General features: G+C 40.3%; 1 protein-coding gene across 4 annotated transcripts in view; it reads left to right on the top strand.

The window, feature by feature from the left end:
* LOC102781661 (uncharacterized) overlaps window positions 1-24,294 on the top strand; it is a 55,748-nt gene extending 31,454 nt beyond the window's left edge. For 2 of the 4 annotated variants that reach the window (XM_087835850.1, XM_087835847.1), the window contains exons 2-42: window positions 3,614-4,155; window positions 5,728-5,808; window positions 5,888-5,947; window positions 7,439-7,514; window positions 9,534-9,676; window positions 9,759-9,776; window positions 10,418-10,624; window positions 10,700-10,726; window positions 10,849-10,911; window positions 10,992-11,075; window positions 11,154-11,204; window positions 11,284-11,415; window positions 11,551-11,604; window positions 11,928-11,972; window positions 12,113-12,175; window positions 12,963-13,094; window positions 13,308-13,373; window positions 13,469-13,495; window positions 15,319-15,417; window positions 15,537-15,572; window positions 16,063-16,149; window positions 16,344-16,376; window positions 16,485-16,520; window positions 16,618-16,677; window positions 16,977-17,054; window positions 17,256-17,291; window positions 17,389-17,442; window positions 17,812-17,883; window positions 17,987-18,052; window positions 18,141-18,168; window positions 18,617-18,649; window positions 18,733-18,767; window positions 18,887-19,003; window positions 19,088-19,235; window positions 19,818-19,882; window positions 20,122-20,250; window positions 20,348-20,380; window positions 20,465-20,827; window positions 20,914-21,111; window positions 22,717-22,826; window positions 22,918-24,294. In XM_087835850.1, the coding sequence (XP_087691976.1) occupies window positions 3,614-4,155; window positions 5,728-5,808; window positions 5,888-5,947; window positions 7,439-7,514; window positions 9,534-9,676; window positions 9,759-9,776; window positions 10,418-10,624; window positions 10,700-10,726; window positions 10,849-10,911; window positions 10,992-11,075; window positions 11,154-11,204; window positions 11,284-11,415; window positions 11,551-11,604; window positions 11,928-11,972; window positions 12,113-12,175; window positions 12,963-13,094; window positions 13,308-13,373; window positions 13,469-13,495; window positions 15,319-15,417; window positions 15,537-15,572; window positions 16,063-16,149; window positions 16,344-16,376; window positions 16,485-16,520; window positions 16,618-16,677; window positions 16,977-17,054; window positions 17,256-17,291; window positions 17,389-17,442; window positions 17,812-17,883; window positions 17,987-18,052; window positions 18,141-18,168; window positions 18,617-18,649; window positions 18,733-18,767; window positions 18,887-19,003; window positions 19,088-19,235; window positions 19,818-19,882; window positions 20,122-20,250; window positions 20,348-20,380; window positions 20,465-20,827; window positions 20,914-21,111; window positions 22,717-22,826; window positions 22,918-23,128 (3,998 nt within the window). In that variant the 3' untranslated portion in view covers window positions 23,129-24,294. The remainder of the gene's footprint in view (window positions 1-3,613; window positions 4,156-5,727; window positions 5,809-5,887; window positions 5,948-7,438; window positions 7,515-9,533; window positions 9,677-9,758; window positions 9,777-10,417; window positions 10,625-10,699; window positions 10,727-10,848; window positions 10,912-10,991; window positions 11,076-11,153; window positions 11,205-11,283; window positions 11,416-11,550; window positions 11,605-11,927; window positions 11,973-12,112; window positions 12,176-12,962; window positions 13,095-13,307; window positions 13,374-13,468; window positions 13,496-15,318; window positions 15,418-15,536; window positions 15,573-16,062; window positions 16,150-16,343; window positions 16,377-16,484; window positions 16,521-16,617; window positions 16,678-16,976; window positions 17,055-17,255; window positions 17,292-17,388; window positions 17,443-17,811; window positions 17,884-17,986; window positions 18,053-18,140; window positions 18,169-18,616; window positions 18,650-18,732; window positions 18,768-18,886; window positions 19,004-19,087; window positions 19,236-19,817; window positions 19,883-20,121; window positions 20,251-20,347; window positions 20,381-20,464; window positions 20,828-20,913; window positions 21,112-22,716; window positions 22,827-22,917) is intronic. The other 2 variants (XM_087835849.1, XM_087835848.1) reach the window with 2 other exon arrangements.
* The last annotated feature ends 2,137 nt before the right edge of the window (window positions 24,295-26,431 follow it).

Here is a 26,431-nt window from a genome sequence, read left to right as displayed (position 1 = left end):
TGCCATGTTCAAGAAACCAGTTTGAGATGATCTGAGCTTTGTGACATGGCGTGCTATCATCAGAAGATGGTACACTGTGGTCATAAAGTGATGGACGTGGTCAGTAACAACACTCCGGTAGGCTGTGGTGTTTAAACAATGCTCAGCTGGTACTAAGGAGCCCACAGTGTGCCAAGACAATATCCCTCATATTATCACACCAGCAGCAGCCTGAACTGTTGATATAAGGCAGTATGGATCCATGCTTTCATATCGTTTGAGCCAACTTCTCACCCTCCTATTAGAACGTTGCTGCAAAACTCAGACCAGGCTACGACTTTCCAATCTTCTGTTGTCTGGTTTTGGTGAGCCAGTGTGAATTGTAGCCTGAGTTTCCTGCTCTTAGTGGTCAAGAGTGGTCTTCTGCTGCTGTAGTCCATCTGCTTCAAGGCTGGACATGTTGTGCATTCAGAGATGCTCTTCTGCATTGCTTGGTTGTAACGGTTAATGTTGCCTTCACATTTTTTACCCAGACAACTGCCGTTCAGTGTGGATCAGCAGTTTCTGAAATAGTCTCAAATGAATAACTGTGCCACATACAGAGTCACTTAAAATCACCTTGCATCATCATTCTGATGCTCAGTTTCAACTTCAGCAGGTAGTCTCGACCATGTCTACATGCCTAAATGCATCGAGTTGTTGTCGTGTGAGCAGTTGATTAGGTGTACCTAATAAAGTGTATAATAAAGATAATTCTGGGTATATATGATAACTATTCCGTTATTAAATGGAAAAACAAATACTGAAGTTGGGGAAGATAGACACTGGAGATAAATTATGAATTAAATACTCCATAAATACAGCAAAGATCGAGTGGTGCTTTGATTCTAAAAGAAAGGAGGAACATTTTCATTATTTTTCCTCTTCCTGCTTCATTTGACACAATGCTGTGCAGGTTATTTTATCCTCTTGATGCTATGACATACAAAACAAAGTTTAACATTCATTCAGTGCAAATTTATTCCTGTAGAATTTAATGAACATATCTTACACATGGAGACTCCTTTCCCCTTAGCTCAGCTCATTGTATTGAAACTATGTCAAACTGCACTGTCCCTTTTTAATAAGTAATTAAATATATGTATTGCTTTATACATAATATTTTGTGCTTTATGAAATCAAAACATGTTTAAAAGTTTTTTACAATGTCTGAAGAAGTAAAATAATATAAAATTCTGCTAGGAAAAACTCTAAAAATAAGCATGTTTCTTATTCCCTGTTGCTTCCTCTGCATTCTCACAGGGAAGAAACAGAAAGAAATTAAGAGCCTGAGACTAGATTGCAGCCCAGATAAAGAAATTTGAAAACTTTGCGTAATTGTTATGTAATGGTCTTGTAACCACAGTGCTAATGGCTTGCTGGCAGACATTAGCCTCCCTCATGGGAGGCTTCGCTGTTACTGGGCTGTAGAGTTGGGTTAGTGGGAGAGCTGTGGTAAAACCAGACAGCTTCCAGATGTGAACATGTATGGAATTAGAGTAGGGGCCTCCCTTGAGCAATTCATTTTCAGTTTACCATTTTTGATTAACTGTAAGTTCACATTTATGCTGTCATTTGTCATTTTCTGAAACTGCATAAATATATACCACTATATGGTTTAGCTCACACAACAGCTGCAGCAGCTGTGCTGCCTTGAGAAGAACCAATAGCAGGTGCCTTCACTGAGAAGCCCTCCACCCTGCCAATCTCAAGCTCCAGTTGGATCAAATCCTATAATCCCAGAGGAGCCAGGCTTCTTGTAGCTGCTGCGCAGGTCGAGAAACTTTACAGGCTGACAGCAGTTAGTTATGATCTGATTGTCCTGTTACTATCCATGACGGCAGCATAAGCAGGTGGAAGGCAAACAAACCCCCCAAAGGGAAAAATAAGGTGGCTTAAATGGCATCAAATATTGACCACATGTGAACATATAAAATTCACATCACTAAGAAATGTGGGAAACCCCTACTACTGATGACCTCTGTACGCCTTTAATGCACAGATTGCACTTGTGCAATGGCAGGCCTCAAACCCTATCCTGGTCAAAAAACCCTGTGAGGCTGATTTATGAGAATGTAAATCTGCTGCTTCTCATTTCCCTTTTGGGCTATTTTAGTCTGTGGGAATTGAAACTCAAGCAGTTTTTCCACTAATGTGCCCCACTCTCGAAGTCTCAGAGTGTGTCCTATAAATGCCTTGTAGCCATGTTTTTTTTGGGAAAGTTTTGTTCTTAAATCACCCTCATTGCTGAATTTGGGATCTGTGGTTTTAGCATGTGACCTGCAGTGTCAGTGCACTTTTTGGTTTGTTGTTCCAGACATGGGATCTTCAAGGGTCACTTCAGTTAGCAGCTACTTTTGCAGCAGACTCCTAACTCTATGAATCTTGCAGTGAAAAGCACTTGTGAAATGTATGCCTCCTCACCCAGCAAAATCCAGTGTTAGAAAACATTCAAACACCTTTAATGTGCCAGAAGTATTTGAATTTGCCCACTTTTAGCATTTAAAAATGGGCAACTGTGTAAAAAATGACTAGAATAACTTTACAATAACTTTTTTTAAGTCCTTGAATTTAATCTGAATCACATCTTGATCATTTGATTTACTGTGGTGGTGTACAGAAGCAAAATTGCAAAACAAGTTGCCATTGTCCAAAAACTTGATCGTATACATTGGTTTAAGACCAGAAAGCTGACACACTCAGGAAATAACCAACAAGAACTAGTGAAAAACGGTGTCAAGTAAGTGTAAGGAAAAGCTTTCATTTTGAAAGTAAAGGGTTTCCTTTTCTGTCTTCACAGTTTAACTACTGCTTAGTGAGTAGTAGCTGAGTGTTTGCAAACAAGCTGGTCTTATCTATGCAAGCTAGCAAACTGTGGCTGTTTGCTAGCAACCAAAGCAATCGCAAAGAGTTTTTCAGTCCAGCCCCATGTACCTCTGTGCAACCAATTTCACCTAGCACCTGCTATCAGCCTGTCAGGAAATACTCATTTTCTCTAGTTCCATCAGATTCAGCAGATATTTACATGTTTATGTGATAGCCTTTTATAATGGACACAGTAAACATGCTATGCTAGTGGCAGCTTTGAGGAGCACAGCTCGTTGGGTTGAGGTTTTTTTGCCCTCGCCATCTTGCTGTCTTGAAACACGACGCTGCTTGGGATGACTATAGGTCATTTTGTTGGCCTTTACAAAAGATGCAGGTTAAAATGATTTTCCAGTGGCTTCACTTTGTAGACCAAGAGGCTACATCTATCTGTGACATGCAGTATACTCACAACATCCCAACAAAAAGACCAGAGTCTTATAAAGCCTTCAACGTTTAATTCTACTGCACAAAGATAATACTGCATCAGTACTATCGGTTCAGTCCCACATATGAGAGTGTAATACTAATTACACTGCCTGGTTTGTGAGATTTTATGTACATTTTTCTTCTTATGAAGAATTTTTACTTGATACTCAACAACATGAATGTCACCCAACTGATATAAACCATTGAAAACAATTTTTTTCAATGGTTGGCAACTGAAAGTCAATTTTCTCTTTCCTATGTGTGCACTAAGTTTTAACTTCCTGTCTCCTCCCTCTCACAGAAGTGAGCGGCATCTCTTTACTCCAGCTGATTGGAGAACCTCCACTACAAGAGTTCACCACCACCTATGGGCCAAATGGGGAGCCTGCCTATCGGTTCACTCCTTCAGTGGTCCCGGGCCAGCGAGCTCTGGTCCATGTTCCCAGCCCTTTCTACCGCCACTTCTCCCTCCTCTTTCATGTCAAGCCCTCCACTCCTGCCGCCTCCATCCTTTTCTCCATCACAGATGCCACCCAGAAGCTCATGTATGTCGCCGTCAAGCTCAGCGCAGTGAAGGCTGGCCGTCAGAAGGTTCAGTTTTTCTACACCGAGCCCGACTCTGAGGCTTCGTACGAGGCTGCCAGCTTTGAAGTGCCGAGCATGGTGGACACCTGGAGTCGCTTCTCGCTGTCAGTCATGGAGGAGCAGGTGGCCTTCTACCATGGCTGCGACTCTGAGCCACAGGTGGTGAAGTTTGAGCGCTCGCCGGATCCCATGGATCTCGACCCTGCATCAGTACTCTTTGTGGGTCACGCGGGAAGAGCTGACAATGGCAAGTTCCTGGTAAGTGGATCCACAGATTTGATGTTCCTTGGTGATAACCAACCTGTAGGCCTTTGTGACTGGGACTTCAGCAATCATTTACTTTGGGACTGCCAGCAACCAGTCCAGAAATATTCATCTTTCCATCTTGGCTTTTGGTTGTTAGATGGTCACTACCGGTCCCTGGGCCTGTGTGACTGGGCCTTATTCCCCTGATCCCACACCGTCACCATGATTCTGTCATGTCAAAAATGGCAGCCAAGTTAACATCACATGGTTAATGGTCACATGTCTCAAAAATCTTAGTAGTTTGAGTAGTAACAATGACAACATCATATTTATTGAAGGCTACATGAAGTCCAAAAATGAATGAAGACGATTTCAAGTATTTGAAAGTTTTAACTGATGCTGCTCTTACTCAGGTCTGCTTTGAAACACAGCTGATAGATTCTTAACATGGTTTTTACTGAACGCTGCTTAGTGATCAAAAGAAATAAGTAATAACAATAAAACAGTCTCTGTATGAGTTACTTTGTAGCTCATGCAGTTTTGCCATGATTATTAATTTTGTTCGTTGGGTATAAATGACTAGAGGGTGACTCATCCAAGCCGTGGCTTAGCCTGCCTACAGCGGCTCATCTTGTTTGTAGATTGGACTGGATCACTCTACCTGATCCTGTGAGTGGAAGTATTGACCTACAGTCATCCATTTACCCTGCAAAATCCACTAATGGAAAATGACCTTTGCAGTTCCTCAAAGCGTTTGAGAAGAGTAAGTTGTAAATTAAAAAGTGAGCCAGGTCAAAGGTCACCAGTGACCATTATTCTTTTGGAAGGATCCTTTCAGCAGAACTTGGTTGACAAAAATCGCATTTTTAAGATTTCTTGAGTATCAAAATAATTCATATACAGTTACACGTACATTTACATATATGCTGCAGACAGGAAATGCTCATGGCTAATTCAGCATACTTTCAGTTGCTCCAACACACAAATAAATGTGCTAAAATAAAGATGCCAGAAAAGATTCCTTCTTTATGTGTTGAGGATTTGATCACTATCAATATTTAGGAAATATGAAAGTTTAACGCATTAAGAATTGGACAAGACAACATGATGGCACTCATCTCAGAAATAAGCATAAAGCTACAGCAATGCTATAAAACAGGAAAGACAAATTATCACTTTTAAACACTATAGTTTTTGTTTTATACAACAGTGTGGTGCAAAAGAATGAGATGCCTGTTTTGTACGCATAATCTCCAGGGTACCAGCAGAGGAAATGCTAAAGAGATGTTTCACAGTTCTGACAGGAAAAAATGAAAAACAGCAACGAATCCTCCTCCAGAGGTATCTGGGAGTCTGTTCTTTCTTGTCTGTGACGTCTCCCTGCGGCACTCCGTCCAGGGTTTGTGTCATTAACAGGAGGAGGTAGTGCCACCTTTAACCTCTGAGACAGGGACTCTGGTGATCATATGACTCTCTTTGAAGTGGAGAACTGTGGAAGAAATTAAGATGGCTGCAGTTAAAGCTCATAAAATCTGCATGCTTCTGATAATACCTGTGGTGGGATTCACTGTCTGTGTGTTTTAGGGTGACATGGCAGACCTGAGACTGGTGGGAAACCCTCGGTCAGCTGAGCGTTTATGCGACTATGAGGACGACTCTGACACTGTGAGTTCTTGTGTTTCCAATATTCCAGTCAAACCACCAGAAGGCTTTTGTGAAACACAGTTTTGTCTCTGTATCGCAGGGCTCTGGTGACTATGGCAGTGGCGACGGCGAGAGGAGGCAGATGGGAGGCAGTGTGAAGGTCTGTATGAGCTTTGTGGATGTCTTATATGAACATACAAGAGTAATTTACAGTCTCTGAAATCATCTCAGCTCGAGATGTATTTCAAGAGCAACAGCAGGGCCTAATTGCATTATGGGAATTGTAGGCATTGAATTGCTTATTAAGGGCTTTCTGGAGGTCTCTCAAAGTTTTCTTTAGACATTAGCTACTTTTTAACAGACCATTATCAGAGGAAACTTTTTTGTTTGCTAAGCCATGTAACACTGACCTATGAATCATTCAAGCTTATAAAAAGGCACCTAACTGAAGGGATGAACCAGTGTTTTGTCTATACATAACAGACAATTTGTATCTTTAGTCGTTGCTACCAGCCTGTCGCAAAAACATATCATTTGTTCCCATTTCTTTAGTTGAATCTATAAAAAACTCCAAAGATAACAGTTTCACAGACATAAACTAGTATTTATTTTTTTTGTAACGACTAAATGATTCCCAAAGAGCTATTAGCTCAACGCATCCTTAAAAAATCTGAGGAAAATGGACAATTGGAGGACAAAAAGAGAAATGGCAGCCCCAAAAAGATACCTGCAGCAGATGAACAGTATCTGAAAGTCAAGTCCTTAAGAAACTGTTCACTGAAGCATCATCAGAGATGGTCTCAGTGAAAAGGTGGCTGTCAAGACGCTTTTCTTGATAAGGAGAAAAGGCTGAGGTATGAAAATTACACTGGACTGGACTGAAAATCAGTGGAGACAGGTTTGATGGAGTGATTAACCCAAATTTCAGTTTTTGATTTTGATTTGTCAGTATGTACAGGGCAGGTTGGAGGGAGGTGCAACACTGAGTGTCTACAGCCATCGTCAGTGTTTGAGCTGCATCTCAGCCAGTGGTGTTGGAGATCTTTGTCAGAACTGATGAATTACAAACACAGAAAAGTGCCATCAGAGTTTGAGCCACCATGCAATACCATCTAGAAAGAGTCTGATTGACAAAAGCTTCATTTTTCAGCATGGCAGTGATCCCAAACACACTGCCAATGCAGTAAAAGCACACTCACTGCACCCAAGAGTTTCCAAATGTGGAGCGATCATTTGGCTTAACATTATTTAGTAGTAGTTTTTGTTTTTAATTTATGGATCTCTTTCAGTTAAATCTCTTTTGCAGTGAAATATTTTTACACTAGGATCCTTTATATATATGGGAGACCATAGAGAATATCAAAAACAGTTGGGTGAACTTAAAAAACACACATATCCTAAAACATCATTAACACATCAGCTGGTAACACACTGCTCCCTAGTGGTGAACATTTCATTTAAGCTTTCAATTTCAACTGAATGCAAATTATCTGCTTTCCACCACCTGGTGGAAGTATTTGTCTGCTCTTGTGCACAAATATTGTCTGAAAATTACATATAAATGTAGATGTACATGTGATGAGGCTGCATTCCATTATGTGAATTTCCAGATGTTTAAAACTGTTGTATTTGTGTCCCGTTCCCCCCACAGACCACCCCTCCACCTTTCCGTCCACTGGCTGAACCTCCGCTGATTTCCTCACACATGAACACACTCGCACAAACAGGTAAAGAGAAAGTGTGTTAATTTATAACTACAGAGCTTAAGCGTGCTCTTCCAGGACTCAGCATGTCACTGCGCTGTATAAATGTGTAATGGAAGTTTTTAATCATGCAGCAGGTGCTGGCAAAGAAACATCATGTAGACATTTTTAAGCCAGAAAAGTTTACGTCAGGTTGCCTGTCTGGACCCGTGTGAGGAGATTGCTGCAAGGAGTGTGTATGACTAGAAGTTCTTTAGCTCCCTCTAGTGGATGATACAAGAAGTAATTTCTCTTTGAGTGAGTTGCTCGTGAAATAGGAACGTTTCTTTCTCCGTCACGCCACAAACATCTTTCATGAGTTCTCCGAGCAGCAGGTAAAGGTATGTTTGTGTTCAGATGTCTGGTATCAGCCCTCCGTGGAGTACAGCAGGCAGGACTTCAGCAAGCCTGGATTATTAGGCTCAAGAGGTGGGTTGCAGGGGGCAAAAGGGTCCTGATAATGGCTGGCAGCACATCAGATTAGGATCATGTCCTAATCAATCTGTGGCCTTCCTATCACAGTAAAGAAGGAGCGCTCTGGCTGTTGCTGCTTTCTCATTCTGCTCAGTGTATGGGTGGAGGTTGATTGATCATCAGCATCCGCTCAGCAGGCTTCAATGCGATGGTGTCTTAGTTTTGTCCCCAAGAGAGCAAATCTGGATTACTACTGAAGTACCTGAAGTTTGTAGCACAACATCCAACATTATTTCTACTCTGAATAGTCCTCAGGAACTCTGTTTAATCAGATTGGCTTAAATTAAAATCACAGGATGGTAGAAATGACATTTTAAGAGTATAATCTATATTAAAATCTCTGTTCCAGTCAACTTTGGTGCAAAACATAATATAATAACTTATGTTTAATGCTCTATCGGACATTTCTTGAGTAAAACGTTCTGTTGTATAAGTGACGATGGGCAACGCTCATGGAAGTCCAACACTGACAAAATAATGAATGAATGAATAAATGGCTCAAAAAAGTACCATATACCTTAAATATAAAAATACATAAAATAAGATGAAAATTTATTCATTCCATTCTCCTATTTGAACTTTTTTTTAAATTTCTACTTCCTGTTTTTTCTTCTTATTTATTCTTGTGTGTTTTTTATTTGACTGTTGACTTATTTATTTATGTTCCTGTTTTTACTTTATTTTCACTCATTTTATTTAATTTACATGGGTTTTAATTTTCTATTTGTCTTTTTGTTTGTTCATTCTTATTCAGTTTATTTACTTTCATCTTTCTACTATCTCATTGTCTTATTTGTTTACTTAGTTAATTTCTTGTGACTTTGGCAGTTTTGTTATTCCACAAACAAAACTACTGTAACTTTTTATTGTGAAGCAGGAGAAACTAAACCTACTAGTTTAAATATAAAAAACAGTAAAACATGCATGTTCTGCTTCTCGTGACCTCTTTGGGCCCATAAAGACATTTTGACTCCAACCGTCACCAATAATAGAAAACCAGCGTTTATTGTAAGCAGCGCTAATGTGTCTGCTTTAATATTTGTCTCTTTTGTTTCTTTACCAAAAGCAAACTTACAGATCAACATGGTTTTATTTTACTTTTTTATCTATTTATTTATGTAGGACCTGTTAAGTTAAATATAAAACCCTGAAGAAACGATACAGCTAACCTTGAAATGAGAAGCAAGAATTCCTGCTTCCCTCTATAGAACTGATTTCTAAAATAAAATTGGCCTTTTTTGCAGAGAAAAATAAATAGAAGGCAATTTCATTAAAGACTTTTTTTGGCTTTTGCTTTGGCATCTTCTGTGCTTTCATTTTGTGATTATTGCAGTTCCAATTTCACATTTTGCTTCGGGTGATGGTGAAGGACTGTTTGCTGGATCAGCGTGCTTGACATCCATGTGCTATATAAGAGCAGATGATGCATTGATAGTTGCTGGTCTTACATTCACACATATCACATGTGTATTTAAGCATTCTTGTCCTGCAGCACGGTCTAGATATTCCTAACTTGCTAAATTGCTTCAGGTACAATCGGTACTAAAGGTGAAAAAGGAGACAGAGGAGAGAAAGGCTCAAAGGGGGACCAGGGCCCTGTAGGAGCGAAGGGAGATTCAGGTGTCAGCTCTGGCTCTGGTTTCTCTGCACAGGGTGGAGTCCAAGGACAGAAGGTAAGACGCCACTTTGTGTCTGTGAGTGTAGTTTTAGTGACCGTATGGCTGATGCACTCAACTGTTTCTTCCTGCTTTTCAGGGTGAAAAAGGTGAAAAGGTATGTAAAATGTCTGTCCATTTACTCATACACATGCAGTCTGGCTTTTATACATAATGAGCTAAACAAAAATAAGGAGGTCAGCATGTGTACAAATAATCCCTGCAATGCAGAAGCTCAGGATTCAGAAAACTCTAAAATCTCAGTCTCAGAGCCAAGAGTTTTGTTTTTCGCACTCGGCTCTGTCCGGTGTCACATATAGTTGAAAAGATGGCCTTATAGGGGGAGGAGCTAAAACTATTTTGAGTTCTGAATCATTGAAAGCTACTCTGGTCGAATCGAGGAATAAAAACATGTTGGAGATGAGCAGAAAGGCTCATGTCAGAATGAATGAATTGAAGCACAAGAGCAGAAATGTGTAAATGCCGATCAGCCAGGAGCAAAACTTGTGATACAGATTGAATTTGAAATTTTATTCTTGCCATTAGAAATGATAGAAATTATTTCAGGTTCATCCATAACAACATGTTTAGTTTCTGCTGTGAACAGATCTACTGTGTCTCTGCTAGAGAAACTATTCTGATGCCTTTATTATACACATAAAGCTTAAAACTATAATTCACATTTAAATTATGTAAACCTGTAACTTAAGTAATAACTAAGTATTACATTCCTTCCAAATCCAACATTCTCACTCACAGGGTGATCTTGGCAAAGGCTACACTGGTAAAAAAGGAGATCGCGGGGCTCAGGGGCCTCCCGGACCGCCTGGTCCTACAGGACCTGCAGCTGAGGTGGTCCGACTTGGGGATGGCTCTATTGTGCAGCAGCTGGCTGGACCCCCTGGACCACCAGGACCGCCAGGGTTGGATGGGCCTGTAGGACCTCCAGGAGCTGATGGGGAGCCGGTGAGTGCAACGACATTTAGAGCTGTTCAGTGAAGGAGGTTCATGTTGCTCAGAGGTTGTTCATTAATCTTTCAGGGTGATCCAGGAGAGGATGGAAGAGCTGTGAGTTTGTCTGTTTTCACATTGAAATATTGCTACAAAAGAAGAATTATTTATTGGCTTTTCCAGATAAATTGATTGAAATATTATCAGTGTAATTTGGGGTTTTTTGCTTCTGTTTCCAGGGTCCTCCTGGGCTGCAGGGTGTTCCAGGAATTCCAGGAGTTCCTGGTGCCAAAGGCGAAAAGGTGCCCTATTTAAGTCATCTGTTTAAAGAAGACACATGGCATTATGTAACGTGATAATCCGTGGTCTTAAAATCCTCCAGGGTGAACGTGGCGAGGGTCAGCCTGGACCCAGAGGTCCCCCAGGTCCACCTGGACCTCCTGGACCTGGTACTGGTGATCGTCCAGTAAGTCCAGGCTTCACACACTCTTTTCTTTCATTTCATAACTTCCAAAACTTTTCACTAAATTTATGCTTCTTACAGACATATGTTGACATGGAGGGCTCGGGATTCCCAGACTTGGATAAAATCCGGGTATGTTTTTTTTTTTAACATAAGTAAGTAAGTAGTCACTTGAGGTGGTAATATGATTGTTTTGGGATTTGTTATCTAGGGTCCACGTGGTCCACCGGGTCTCCCAGGCCCTCCTGGGATCCCTGGTACTTCAGTGGCAGTGGGCCTTGATGGTCCAATAGCTGTTGGACCTCCTGGACCACCTGGGCAAGATGGTGCTCCGGGATTGCCAGTGAGTATTTTACTTTGATTACTTACCATTTTACTTCCTTACCACCCAATGCCTTCATTGTTCTGCTTTTAAATGTTGTTGATGTTTATTTGAGGTGTAGTAAATACTGACTCTGTTTTGTGTTTGGTGCTGTAGGGACCCCCTGGTCCTCCTGGTCTACCCGGTCCACCTGGACCTGCAGGAGGAAAGGTAAAAATAGACTCAGTCTAAAGTTTTAGACTGTTATAAACCTGTGGGGCTGTACTATGGTACATGCTAACAAGAGACAATGTACTCACTAAAATACTTAATCATTTATTAATAAAATCTGAATGAGAAATTTATTAGTTTTATTTAGTGATTAACCAAAATATTTTAATTTTTTAAATTTTGACCACAAAACGGCTAAAAAAATTCAAGAAGGATTTAAAAGAATACAGCCTACAAACCTGGACTAAATGTAACGATTCAATAGACATTTCTTGTAAATGTATTGACTAACATATATTTTGTTTTAAATCTTCTTTCCCCAGGGTGACAGTGGTGACCTCGGTCTTCCAGGAGCAGCTGGAGAAAAGGTGAGCTTCATTTTTTAATTTCAGCCCTTAAAACTCTCATCATTGAAAGCAGAAAGATGTTCCCCACTGAACTGATATGAAAATGTTGTACTTGGTGGCCCATCCATGAACTCTTCACATTCTTTGTTGCTTTCCTTTAGCAAGATGCACAAGGCTCCAGCTTTTTCACCGGCTTGTTCTCTTACTTTACTCCATCCTCTACGGTGTGTAATGGGTTGGTGGTCCTGGGACATGTCTCTGCTGTGATGATTTATTTTATTTTCTTGAGTTTTCTGCATTATTTACTCTTTATTATTATTATTATTATTATTATTATTATTATTATTATTATTATTATTATATTACTATTATTTTCTGTTTTCACAGAATCTTTCGAGACATTGTAGCTGTGAAAGATTCTGTTTCCATAAAAGACCTTTCTTCACTCATTTAAGGACCTACTCTGCGTTTCCTTAGTTTCTGTCATGCATATACAAAGCAAGGTGTTCATATTAAAAATGACCAAAGTTTTAATAAATCAGGCTTCACACTGTTCAGAATTTTAGATACTTTCACCAAAAATGGTTTCTTTAAATAGTTACTTGGTACAGGGACCTATGAAGAACAGGCCGTACAGCTCACAAGCACTGGTGCCTTGCCCCTCAGCAAGCTTCCAGAAGCTGGCTAATCATATGACAGTGTCCTGTTAGAAAGAGACATGCACTAACACGACTTGCTTCAGACATACATTAGGGCGATGATAAAGAGGCATGTTTGTCCATTGTTGAATTATACAATCAGCTCTACAATCCAAAAATAAATACAGGCACATTAATGAGCATAGTAGGTCCCCAAACCTTAACTGTAACCTTCATCCGCATCTCCACTTAACCTCCAGCTCTGCACGTGCCTGTGTCATGCCACCGTTTGCTCTTTCTGTCCTACTTTTCTTCTCCTCTTTATACAGTGTTGAACACAATCTGACATTACAACTAACCTCTGCCACCTAAGGGCTCTCAGGGTGAACCAGGACAGGTGGGGACATCAGGACAGACAGGCCTGGCAGGGCTTCCAGGTCCAATGGGACCAGTGGGACCACCAGGGCCCCCCGGACCACCTGGGCCACCGTATCGCATTGGCTATGTGAGTAGATTTCTTTTCTCATTTTTTTTTTTGTTTTCTTTTGTTTTTTGTGGACAGATGAGAGCAAGTACCAAGCTAAAAAAAGTTGTTAGTTTGAGGATGCCGGTAGCAACCATTGATATCTACTCTGAAATGTCAACCAGTCCAAACAGTCTGAGTGGATGAGAAGCTAGCAGTGATCAGTTGTTTTGACTTCAAATTCTCTCCATACAGGGTGATCAAGATGGATATGAGGTACTCAGTGGTTTGCCTGGACTCAGAGGCGAACCTGGACCCCAGGTAACGAGTTACAAATATGGGAGATTCTTGTTCCTTTGCTCACAGTGCTGGAAATATTTGTATATCTCATGCTGTCCTGTGTCATATTTTTCCAGGGCCCACCTGGTGTTGCAGGTTATCCTGTAAGTATGCCAGAGAAACTGTATGGCTTGAATAAGTTATCTCTTTATGTCCATGATACCGTAAATTAAAACGTAGTACATACAGTGGCTTGCAAAAGTATTCGCCCCCTTGAACTTTTCCTCATTTTGTCACATTACAGCCACAAACATGAATCAATTTTATTGGAATTCCACGTGAAAGACCAACACAAAGTGGAGTACACGTGAGAAGTGGAACGAAAATCATTCATGAGTCCAAACATTTTTTTCAAATATATAACTGAAAAGTTGGGTGTGCGTAATTATTCAGCCCCCTGAGTCAATACTTTGTAGAACCACCTTTTGCTGCAATTACAGCTGCCAGTCTTTTAGGGTTTGTCTCTACCAGCTTTGCACATCTAGAGACTGAAATCTTTGCCCATTCTTCTTTGCAAAACAGCTCCAGCTCAGTCAGATTAGATGGACAGCGTTTGTGGACAGCAGTTTTCAGATCTTGCCACAGATTCTCGATTGGGTTTAGATACCAGACAAGTCAGGGATAAAGTTATTGAGAAATTTATAGCAGGCTTTCCCAAAGATTTCCCAAGCCTTGAACATCCCACGGAGCACTGTTCAACAGCAGTGCAAGCCACTGTAGTATATTTTTTCTTCTTAAACTTTATTGATCCCCATGGGGAAAATTCGTCTTTGCATTTAACCCATTCACCCAGTGAAGCAGTGGGCAGCCATTGGGCGCCTGGGGAGCAGTTTGTAGGAACGGTATCTTGCTCAGGGGTACCTCAGGGTAGCCCTTCAGTGGATTCAAACTCCTGACCTGGAGCCATCCCTGCCCCTATTAACATCAATTCAAATCAGGATTAAATCCAACTTTCTCCACAGTAATTTTGCTTTTGTTTAGCATCCGAGCTATCCTCTTTTTTTGGCATGAGTGTGGCTACTTAAGTCACATAAAGTATAAATCTCACATCAAAGTATAAGGGTGTGAATCAAATATAAAAAGGTGTGCCTCAAGGTTTGACTTTAGGGCCACTTTGGTTTTCTGTTTATTACTGATATCAGTTATATGTGTGTTTTCAAATGATTTGTTCAATTATTTGCTCTGTTGTGTATCTGTTAATCACATATTCAGTTGGCTTTTCAGTCTAATAAGCTCTGGGTTAGTTAAAAAAAATCTAAGACTTGTCTTATTAGACCTGACAACAAAGATTACATTAGTATTTAGCCTAGTTTTAATATCAATAAAGTACACATAGAAAAATAAAGATCTAAAAAAATGCTTACAATATTTTTTATAGACTCTAACTATAAAGTAGCATAAATGTCTGTATTTGTCTGTATATGCAGTATTTCCTCCTTAATGTGTGGATCAGTCTCAGTGCAACATCGTCACACACAAAGTGATTATTAAAATGTGTATGTTTTAAAAATATTTATAATAATCCTTTATATCCTTTTTTTTTACATTTTCATATTTGTAAACCATCATTCACGCACTTTCATCGAAGCACTTTTTTTAGCCCACATTCACACTCTGATGAACACATCACAGAACAACTTAGGGTTCAGTATCTTGCCCAAGGATACTTAGTCATTACATCTGCATAAGTCCCATATTGTTTCACAATTCATAAGCACAGTTTTTTTTTAACCCCCCAAAATCCTGGATATTAAGTGAGAAACCATACCTATGTTTTATATGTACATTAACATAAATGAAAAAAGTCTTCCAAAGTTTGTCTTATTAACAATATTAGTAGCAGCATTCCATTTTAATTCAGCGAATTTATGTCATACTTTTATGAATTCACCACTCCTGTAAAGAATATGTTTTAATGTTTTTTTAGGGAAATCCGGGTTTACCAGGAACACCTGGTAGCAAAGGAGCAGAAGGACCACGAGGACCTTCTGGGATCCCTGGCCTGGATGGTTCAACTGGAGAAAAAGTATGGCTAACATTAGTGTTACTGTACACTTAAAGTATTATATATTATATAATATCATACCATATCATATATTATATTATGATATGGTCTTCTAATACAGTATCCTGATTATTTTTTAGGGTCCAAAGGGAGACAGCGGCGAGAAAGGAGAGAGGGTGAGTTGAATGCAGAGTTAAAGTTGTTGTTAGGAAGCTCTTTTCATATCAGCTTCATCAGCATATGCAGTTCCCAAATAACCTTTAGAACAGAAGCAACACGTGCAAGATCGCAAGTCAGTCAGAAAGTTGTGCCTCAAAGTTCTGTTAGGGCCTACCTATGTTTTCATTAGTTTTATTGAATTCATGCAAACTTTCCTTTTGTGGAGTTTAGTTATGTGCCGATGACAGCAATTATAGTTACCAACAAAACTTTGTCTGAAGGTTTCTACATTAGGTCCTTTTATTTCTGTATGTCTCAATGTTATGATCGCTGACCATCGGAGTTATATGCAGACGATGCCTTTATTCAGTACCAGTCAAAAGTTTCAACTGCATGTTCAATATTCAATAATGCAATATTCAATCAGACAGGGACTCGATTAAACTACGCTCTGAACATATTACATACTCACCCATTTCTGCCTGATAATGCACCAATTTGTAACAGGGTTTGCCAGGAAGAGATGGTGGACCACCTGGACCTCCAGGCCCTCCTGGACCTCCAGGACAGATCATCTACCAGCCAGGAGGAGATGTGAGTCTTCATTCAACTTGTAAATGTACAGAGGTTGAATGATTCTGGATTAATATGTGAAATAACACTAGCCCACACAGCACAGCCTGTCTAAATCTATTTTTCTCCTGATGTTACTCATCTTCACTAATAGCCACAGCATGCTTGTTTGCTCATTCACATTCATACTAACTGACCTAACTTTGTCTTGCTAGTATAACGACCTTTATTGGAATGAAGCAGGGCAGGTAGGTGGATGCGCCCCTCAGTCCCCTAACAATCTTATCAAAAGCGTCGCCACAAAACATAAAGTTGAGAGAATATTTTAGCATTTTCAAACTGTGTTTCTTTTTCAGGTTGGACCAGGTATTCCAGGCAGGGCAGGATTCCCAGTACGTATCACCATGATCATCAAACATTTGAGCCTGTAGGAATCCAACTGATTCAAAATAATGCAAATAAGTGATTATATTGTGTGTATTGATTTAGGGCCCAATGGGACCAAAAGGGGAAAAAGGGAACCCAGGGCCACCAGGATATGCACCTAAGGTAGGTGCATATCTTTGTTCATTTCACATTTTAAGACATGTATATTCATTATATTTTGTGCAACATTGTTTTTTAATTTAATACATTTTCATATTAACATGATTTAACATGATTTTTATTTACATTCCTCTCAGTAAGTGACATACTTTTTACTTTCCAAATTATTTAACGCAATTTGTGTTAAAGTAACAGGAAACAAATGGAGTTCGATATTTTAATATCAGCAATATTTTTTAAAAGCCCTGTGACTTAAATACTGTTTCCAGTAGTATTTTTGTAAGTTCTTGCTTTTTGTTCAGGGAGAAAAAGGAGAGCCTGGTGTCATCACGGGGCCTGATGGGAGACCTCTATTCCTGGGAGGCTTGACTGGACAGCCGGTAAAATCAAGTTAAAAAAAATCTGTCATTATGGACTTTGATGATAGAAACAAAGTATTTATCCAGCTGCCTTAGTGTCGATCCGATACCGATATCAGTGTTGGCATGGATAGTTCTAGTTCAGGTGATTATTCCTAATATGTTTAAATCAAAATATCACTGTGTGTGATGTTTACAGTGTGCTTGTGTCTTAATTTGCAGGGTGAGAGAGGAAGTCCTGGCCCAATGGGATTTCCAGTATGTTGTAATTTTAAAAGCTCATAACTTTAGACTTGTTTAACAAGTTAGCAAAATCAGATTAGTATAACGAGCTTCAATGTACATTTTTCTCCAGGGTCCACAAGGTCCTCAAGGCCAGAAGGGGGAGATTGGTTTTCCTGGCCGATCGGTAAGTTTGGCATCTTTACAAAGATTTCATGATAAGCCTTCACATAGTTAGGAAGGTTTTTGACTGGAGTAATGACACAAACAACTGCCCAGTAGGGAAATATCACCCTTGATGCTGATCTCATGGCTACAAGTATAAAGTGTAAAAGTATGAAGTCAGAAATGTAGTGGTTTGTGCAAATACTATGGCAAACAGTTGATTCTTCATATTAGATTTATGTGACAGCAACTGTGAAAAGAGAGTCCAATCTTAGGGAGCTTTGATTTGCAGGGTTGAGAGGGAAGACATTATTAATAATTAATTATTTTTTTAGAAGTTCATTATGTCAGAATGTAACTGTGACATTCTGCATCCTTTGTCTTGTTTTAGGGTCGACCAGGACTAAACGGTGCCAAAGGAGAGAAGGGAGATGCGGGCAGTGGATCTGGATATGGATACCCTGTGAGTGCTGAAGATTTGACTTTGCCTTTTTATCAGATCCTGATTTCAATCCATTTGTCATCTTTTACAGAAACAGTAATCAATATTATTTTTTGTGTCTCAGGGACCACCAGGCCCACCAGGGCCCCCTGGGCTTCCCGGACCTCCTGTTCCTATTGACAGACTCGGAGTGAGTCCAGACATGATATTTTCCTGTTGTGGTGCATATATCGGTCAAAATGAGTTAAAGTTCCCTAATTCTTTCCTTTTAATTTCAGGGATATGATTACTCCAGGTATTACGCTGGTGAGTTCACTTCAAATTCAATGTTAGATGCCAACGTTATGAGAAACATTTTAAAGGAGTAGTGCAACATTTTAAGAAATACAATATAATACCTTAATATCTGTATGGTGAATGTGAAGCGTCATGGTTAGCTTGGCTTAACAGAAAGGCTGGAAGATATACAACAGCTGTCTGATGTCGGTCCAGCGGTTAAAAAACCTCCAGAAATCTCAAAAGGATTTCTCCCCACAGTGATTTTAGACTTAAAAAGGGTTTAGGTGGAGAGCTGTGTGAATTACACCGTCCCACTGGTGGAGTTTAGCAGTAACTAAAAGGTTCAGAAGCAGCAGTTGTTTGGCTTCTGTTTGGCCTGACTCTAATAACGGGTCATTGCAGTTACAGTAATTAAAGTCAGGATTTGAGGAAATGCTATGTTCTTGCGGTTGTTTAACTTGTTGTTTTTTTACAGTTAAAGGAGAGAAAGGAGATCAGGGACCACCAGGTAACGTCCCTGACAGATGTGTAAATGTTTAAAGTTTTCAGTGTGTGGACAAATTTAAGGCAAGACATTTTTGTTTGTTCCAGGTTTTGGATCAAACATTGACATTTACAGTTTAAAGGTAATCCTTTGCACACTTTAGATTTTATGTCTTCATATTTTAAGATTAAGTTTTTCAAATCGGTTTGAGTTTTGATTGTACTGCTGGCTTTCTCTCTGATTTTTAATGTGTCTACCCAGAATGAGCTGAAAGGTGAAAGTGGTGTGAAAGGAGAGAAAGGAGAGCCAGGCGGAGGATATTATGACCCCCGGTATGGAGGAAGCGGAGTCGGAGCCCCGGGAGTGCCTGGACCTCCAGTACGATCACACTCTGGAAAACATACTGCCACTTCATGTTTTTATAGATGCTGTAAATCAGACTGTGTCCTCCTGTCTTATTAGGGCCCTAAAGGAGACTCCATTATTGGCCCACCAGGCCCCCAGGGGCCACCTGGACCACCTGGAAGAGGGTATGATGGACCACCTGGACCACCAGGGCCACCTGGACCTCCAGGAGCATCACTGGATGGATCTTACAGAGGCACACAGAGTGAGTTAAACTGGAAAACATCCCTTAAATATGAAAGACTTCTTAAAAGAAGGTGATTTATATATTAAAATTTGAATGACTTGCTGCTCCTTTAATTTAAACTACACCTGGATTAACAGTCTTACATTTTAAAGTGTTCTCTGAGTTTTTGTGCATGAAGAGCTGCTTATCATTTCTAAAAATTTCCCCACATATACAAGAAAACTTTATGTGATAGATGGAATTCTGGCAGGTTTGTCATCAACAAAAGCCTCTGATACTAAAGTGCCTGTAAAAGCTAAACCTCCTGCTTATATACACTTTTAAACTAGTTTTTTGGTTTTTGGTTTTAAGAATTTGGGCAATGATGTAGCATTTAAAGTGTGCTGAATTATCTGTTCATTGTCTACCCATAGATAACTATCATTTGATTACTTTATACTGAAGAAAACTTCACTGCATCATTGCGTTTCATCTCTGTGTGCTCAGATTCATGTCTTTTGAGAAGGCGTTCTCTTTTCCATGTCTGGCGCCTGCAACAATAACAATAATGCTTATCCAAGCATTTAGCCTATGTTTAACAAATCTGTGCTTGAACCACAGCTATCAGTATTCCTGGACCACCAGGACCTCCTGGACCTCCTGGAGTGCCTGGTGTCACCTCTGGTGTGAGTAAAACTTTTAGTCAGTTGTTTATTTTCTGGTTGTCTGTCATGAACTTGAAAAAAATGTTGGGTGTTCAAATTAAATAGCTGGAATTTATCGTTAAATACCTCGATGGATTAGCATAAAACTTGGAAGTCCATCCATTTTTCCATTTTTTTTTCTTTTGAATAATTTTCTAAAACCACAACAAAAACGCACGTGTCGGCTGCACAGTAATCCACATTGTGGTCTGTGTTTGCAGGTGACAGTGTTGAGGTCTTATGAAACGATGACAGCTACAGCTAGAAGACAACCTGAGGGCTCTCTGGTGTACATACTAGACCAAACAGATCTCTACCTACGAGTCCGAGATGGAGTTCGTCAAGTCCAGGTGAAACATTCATCTTTATAAATCAGCCGGAAGATGCAAAAATACTTTAAATGTGTAGTTTTTATCTATATTCATTCTGTTTTTTCTTATTTTTCAGCTTGGGGAGTACATCGCTTTCCCCAGGGAGGATGTGAGCATAATTTTATTTATCTTTTATCTGGTAATTCAGGTATATAACATGCCCAGTTTTAACAAGCACATGCTGCATATTTAGGGTAATGAGGTTGCTGCTGTGGAGCCTCCGCCAGTTGTCCCTTACTTCCAAGACCACCACTCCCACGCGGGCACCTCCACCAACCACTTCAACCAGCCGCATGAGAGTCCGGCCCAACCACATGCTGAGCCTGACTATAAACCTACTTACGTCGATCCCAGATACCAGCCTGATTCGCGGTATCAGTCAGAACCACGGTATCCGGAACTAACAGATCCCAGGTTTCCAAGTTATACAGACCGGTTAAACTCACCTGATAACAGATATTATGTTGTGGACTCTCGTTACCCGATCACCACTCCACGAAGACCACCCCCACGCCAACCCCAGAGTCCAGTCCACCATCACACTTCTGGGCCAGTGGTAAGACAAACCACTTGGTACATCTCAAAGTCTAGCTACTCACATTATAAGAATACATTTTTACTTCTTGGCATGTTTCCCCACAGCTCCACCTGATTGCTCTGAACAGCCCTCAGACCGGCTCCATGCGGGGCATCCGCGGTGCAGACTTCCTGTGCTTCACCCAGGCTCAGGCCATCGGGATGAAGGGAACTTTCCGGGCCTTCCTGTCCTCCAGACTCCAGGATCTCCACAGCATCGTCCGCAAAACTGACAGACAGAATTTATCCGTAGTCAACTTGAAGGTAGTTAAACAGTGTTTTCACCCAACCTGACATGACCAGTGTCTTGTGCAAGTTTATGCATTGCTCTCACAGACTGTATAAAATAGATGGACATAATCTCAGTGACATCACCTGTTCTCTTCCTGCTGTGACTTTATCCCTACAGTTGTAGCCATGTTGGCCTTTAGAGCCATGAGGGACTATATTTAAATGGAAGGGTACAGATTAGTGCTAAATAATAGACGAATAAAATATAGAAATTCATTCAGTAAAACTGGAGCACAAGAAGCCAAGATATTCGTCGATTAAAAATGCTCTAGAAGACACCACTGACTCAGGAGCAAGCTAGCAACTACAGCTGCCCATCAGTCAGTCAAAGATACCGCTATGCTAACTTTCAGATCAAAACTCGCTTCAGCTGTAATCACTCTGTTAGGCTATGATTATAAGAGGGCAAAATTGAGGCAAAAAGCTGCAGTTCCTCTAATGGCCACTTGAGAATGGTCCCAGAAGTGAGTCAGTCGCCCTAAAGTTCCACGTTTAAAAGGACAAAAACCTACAGCAGAAGTAATCATATTTACAGCCCAGTATAAACACATAAAGTTTATGAATCACTAATTTGACCCTTCATATCAACTGTACAGCGGGCTAATTATTTGCATTACTGTGCTGTTTGGATTTTGTAAAGACTTAAATTGAGGGAGGGCGTGTCTGTTTTTAAAATGTGTGCCATCACAGGACACTCTAATTTGTAAAGCATTCTTCAGAAATAGTTATCCCCGATTTCTTTTTTTAACCATTTGTCAGTCTAGTCTTTGTACCTGAACATTTTTAAAGGAATATAATCCACTTAACACTGACCTGCACATCATTCAGTGATAAAAGAGGTAGCTAACACAAGGAATGAGTTATACATTGTATTGTTAGACACTTTGTTACTAGCAGCCTGTCACAAACCACATCATTTGTTCCCATTTCTTTGGTTGAATCAATGAAAAATGCCAAAGATAACACAGTTTGACAGACATAAAATATTATTTTTGCGACAAGGTGATTTCCAAAGAGCTATTAGCTGAAAACCTGGCATATTTTAGGATATTGTGTAGTGTGTCCTTAAAACAACTGAGAATGAATCAAGGGAAACAGACAGAAAAGGCTGAGGTATGAATATCAAACAAAAACTGGTCTCAGCAGGTGCCAGTTTAGCTAAGTTGGATGAGCAGGTGACCATATGCCACATGAGTAAGAGTGGCCGGCCTGGGTTCTAGTCCAACCTGCAGCCCTTTGCCCCATGTCTCTCTTTACCTTCGCTTTCCTGTTAGTCTTCACTGAGTCTGTCTAATAAAGCCAGAAAAAGTCCAAAAACAATATGCTGAAAGAAAAAGAAAAATTGAGTCAATGGCAAAGGTTCTGATGGAGTGATGAATACAAATCCTTGGTTCAGCTTGTCGGTGCGCACAGAGATGTGTGGCACTATGACTATTTCCATCCTTTTCATACAGTCTGTGGAACTGAGTCTCTATTAAAGCCAGCCTCAAATACTCGCTTAAGTGTTGACTCATTTTAAAGCTTTGACATTCCCAACAAAGTGTAATTTGACTCATTCATGTGCCTCGCGTTCACCAGGACGAGGTTCTGTTTGACAGCTGGGATGACATCTTCAGCGGCGGCAGAATGAAGGAAAACGTGTCAATCTACTCATTTGATGGCAAGGACGTTCTTCACGACAACACATGGTGAGGCTCAAATCAGCATGAATCGTAACATTACATTAACATTACGTCTTTAAGGCTTGCTGTGGAATGACGCTTTTCTGTTTCTTCACAGGCCAGAGAAGATGGTCTGGCACGGGTCGACTAGCAGAGGCGAGCGGCACGTCGACAGCTTCTGCGAGACGTGGCGCGTGGGCGAACAGGTGCTGACCGGCATGGCGTCGCCGCTGCAGAGTGGCAGTTTGCTGCAGCAGAGCTCCAGCAGCTGCTTCAGCTCCAACGTCGTGCTGTGCATCGAGAACAGCGCTGGCCACTCCAGGAGATAGACACGGACACAGTTTTTGTCCACACACAAACACGCACACACTATGATGTGCCTTTGTAAATATGAATTTTCTAAAGAATAATTAGTTTATGTATGTTAACTCCTACTCTATGGTGCTACACAGGATTACCCACGCAAGTTAAGCTCAGGTGACCTACTGTAACTGTCTCTGGCAGCCATGTTGGTGCAGCTTCTCTGTCATTTCTTTTGCTGTTTGAAAGTTGCCAGCTAGCAGTATCTCTAATAATCATAACCACCGCTAGCTTAAGGTTGTGCACCACAGAAGAAGTAGACTGATAAATGTATCAGTGATAAGTGAAACAGAAGAATCAGTTTATAGAAAGAATTCTGCTCTGTGACAAAAGTCCATATCTGGTCTTATTCTGAAAGGACAGGCTGCTGTTAAACTGTCATTTTTCAATTTCTGTGACCCCTTTGGCAACATTCAACACCCTGCAGCAGAGAACACATCGTGACTAGTGTGATTAGATTTATCTCAGAGAGGTTATACTGTACCACGAGAAACTATGTCTGAACCACTGCAATGCTTGTGTTTGTGTCTCTGGGCTGAGAAAAACTGTTAAAATGGTTTAAATAAGGTTTTCTGTGCCTTTAACTACACAGCTAGTTTTTATATAGAGTGAAAATGGATATCAGACAAACAAATTATGATAATGTAATGTTCAGTGTCCAAGAGCAAAGTAAACATTGATTATTTTGTATGTGAAATGTGTGTTTTAAGCTTCTTTACACTGATTTTATCTGTAACCCACAGTAATGACTTTTACTTTGCTTCAAGGGAAGATACTTTCAAATTGTATTTTTAGCCATAACAGAGGGATATTTATTTTTTTTCTAAACTATGCTTTGCCTATAATTTGCAATGTGAGTCCAGTACATGCGCAAAGTAAGAATGAGTTTGTTTGCAGTCACAGGAAGCAAACAAATCACATACATCATGCCGAGGATTCAGCCATAAATCTGTCATGTCGTGTCTTTTTGCTGGCTTTTTGCCCACTGCCACTCTAGTGGAGAGGATTCATCCTCTTCGTGTGCTAACAGCTTTAACCAATGCAGTGAAATGTGCATTAACTGTTGTGCCTTCTGTCATGTGACCAACACGCTGAAATGCTTTGTTTCTCTTAATAAATTTGTGTGGAAAAAAGTGCAAGTTTAATCATAAGTCATGGATCTCATCATCTGCTGGTTTACCAGCGGCCTTTAAGAAGTTTGTACATGTGCTGATTACTTCTGAGACCTAATGGGACAAAACATTAATCACACTTTGTTTACAAACACTCTGTATACACTTCATTTCTCATTTAACTGTAGCCTTAAAAACTATATTTGTATTAATGATAAAGTATTCAATTCAATTCAATTCAATTTTATTTATATAGCGCCAAATCACAACAAAAGTCGCCTCAAGGCGCTTCATAGATACAGAGAAAAACCCAACAATCATATGACCCCCTATGAGCAAGCACTTTGGCGACAGTGGGAAGGAAAAACTCCCTTTTAACAGGAAGAAACCTCCGGCAGAACCAGGCTCAGGGAGGGGCGGCCATCTGCTGCGACCGGTTGGGGTGAGAGAAGGAAGACAGGATGAAAGACATGCTGTGGAAGAGAGACAGAGATTAATAACAGATACGATTCAATACAGAGAGGTCTATTAACACATAGTGAGTGAGAAAGGTGACTGGAAAGGAAAAACTCAATGCATCATGGGAATCCCCCGGCAGCCTACATCTATTGCAGCATAACTAAGGGAGGATTCAGGGTCACCTGGTCCAGCCCTAACTATATGCCTTAGCAAAAAGGAAAGTTTTAAGCCTAATCTTAAAAGTAGAGATAGTGTCTGTCTCCCGAATCCAAACTGGAAGCTGGTTCCACAGAAGAGGGGCCTGAAAACTGAAGGCTCTCCCTCCCATTCTACTTTTAAATACTCTAGGAACAACAAGTAGGCCTGCAGAGCGGGAGCGAAGTGCTCTAATAGGGTGATATGGTACTACAAGGTCATTAAGATAAGATGGGGCCTGATTATTTAAGACCTTGTATGTGAGGAGCAGGATTTTGAATTCAATTCTGGATTTAACAGGAAGCCAATGAAGGGAAGCCAAAACAGGAGAAATATGCTCTCTCTTTCTAGTCCCTGTCAGTACTCTTGCTGCAGCATTTTGGATTAACTGAAGGTTTTTCAGTGAGTTTTTTGGACATCCTGATAATAATGAATTGCAGTAGTCCAGCCTGGAAGTAATAAATGCATGAACTAGTTTTTCAGCGTCACTCTGAGACAGGATATTTCTAATTTTAGAGATGTTGCGCAAATGGAAGAACGCAGTCTTACATATTTGTTTAATATGTGCGTTGAAGGACATATCCTGGTCAAAAATGACTCCAAGGTTCCTCACAGTGTTACTGGAGGCCAAGGTAATGCCATCCAGAGTAAGAATCTGGTTAGATACCATATTTCTAAGCTTTTCAGCGCCGAGTACAATGACCTCAGTTTTATCTGAGTTAAGAAGCAGAAAGTTAGTGGCCATCCAGGTCTTTATGTCTTTAAGACATTCCTGCAGTTTAACTAATTGGTGTGTGTTATCTGGCTTCATGGACAGATAGAGCTGGGTGTCATCTGCATAGCAGTGAAAATGTATGCTATGTCTTCTAATGATGCTGCCTAGGGGAAGCATGTATAATGTAAACAGAATTGGTCCTAGCACTGAACCCTGTGGAACTCCATAATTAACCTCAGTGTGTGAAGAGGACTCTCCATTTACATGCACAAACTGGAGTCTATTAGATAGATATGATACAAACCACTGCAGTGCAATACCTGTAATACCCACAGCATGTTCTAATCGCTCTAATAGGATATTATGGTCAACAGTATCGAATGCTGCACTAAGGTCAAGAAGGACAAGCACAGAGATGAGTCCACTGTCAGAGGCCATAAGAAGATCATTTGTAACCTTCACTAAAGCTGTTTCTGTGCTGTGATGAACTCTGAAACCTGACTGAAACTCTTCAAATAAACCATTCTTCTGCAGATGATCTGTTAGCTGTTTGACAACTACTCTTTCAAGGATTTTTGATATGAAAGGAAGGTTGGAGATTGGCCTATAATTAGCTAAGACTGCTGGGTCTAGAGATGGCTTTTTGAGTAAAGGTTTAACTGCAGCCACCTTGAAGGCCTGTGGTACATAGCCGATTATTAGAGATAGGTTGATCATATATAAGATCGAAGAATTAATCAATGGCAGGACTTCTTTGAGCAGTTTTGTAGGAATGGGGTCTAAAAGACACG

Source organism: Neolamprologus brichardi, chromosome 23 (genome assembly GCF_056152115.1).
Source record: "Neolamprologus brichardi isolate AB-2024 chromosome 23, ASM5615211v1, whole genome shotgun sequence".
NCBI classification, from domain to species: Eukaryota; Metazoa; Chordata; class Actinopteri; order Cichliformes; family Cichlidae; genus Neolamprologus; species Neolamprologus brichardi.
Note: the sequence above shows the minus strand (reverse complement) of the source record. Positions and strands in the feature narration are given on the sequence as shown.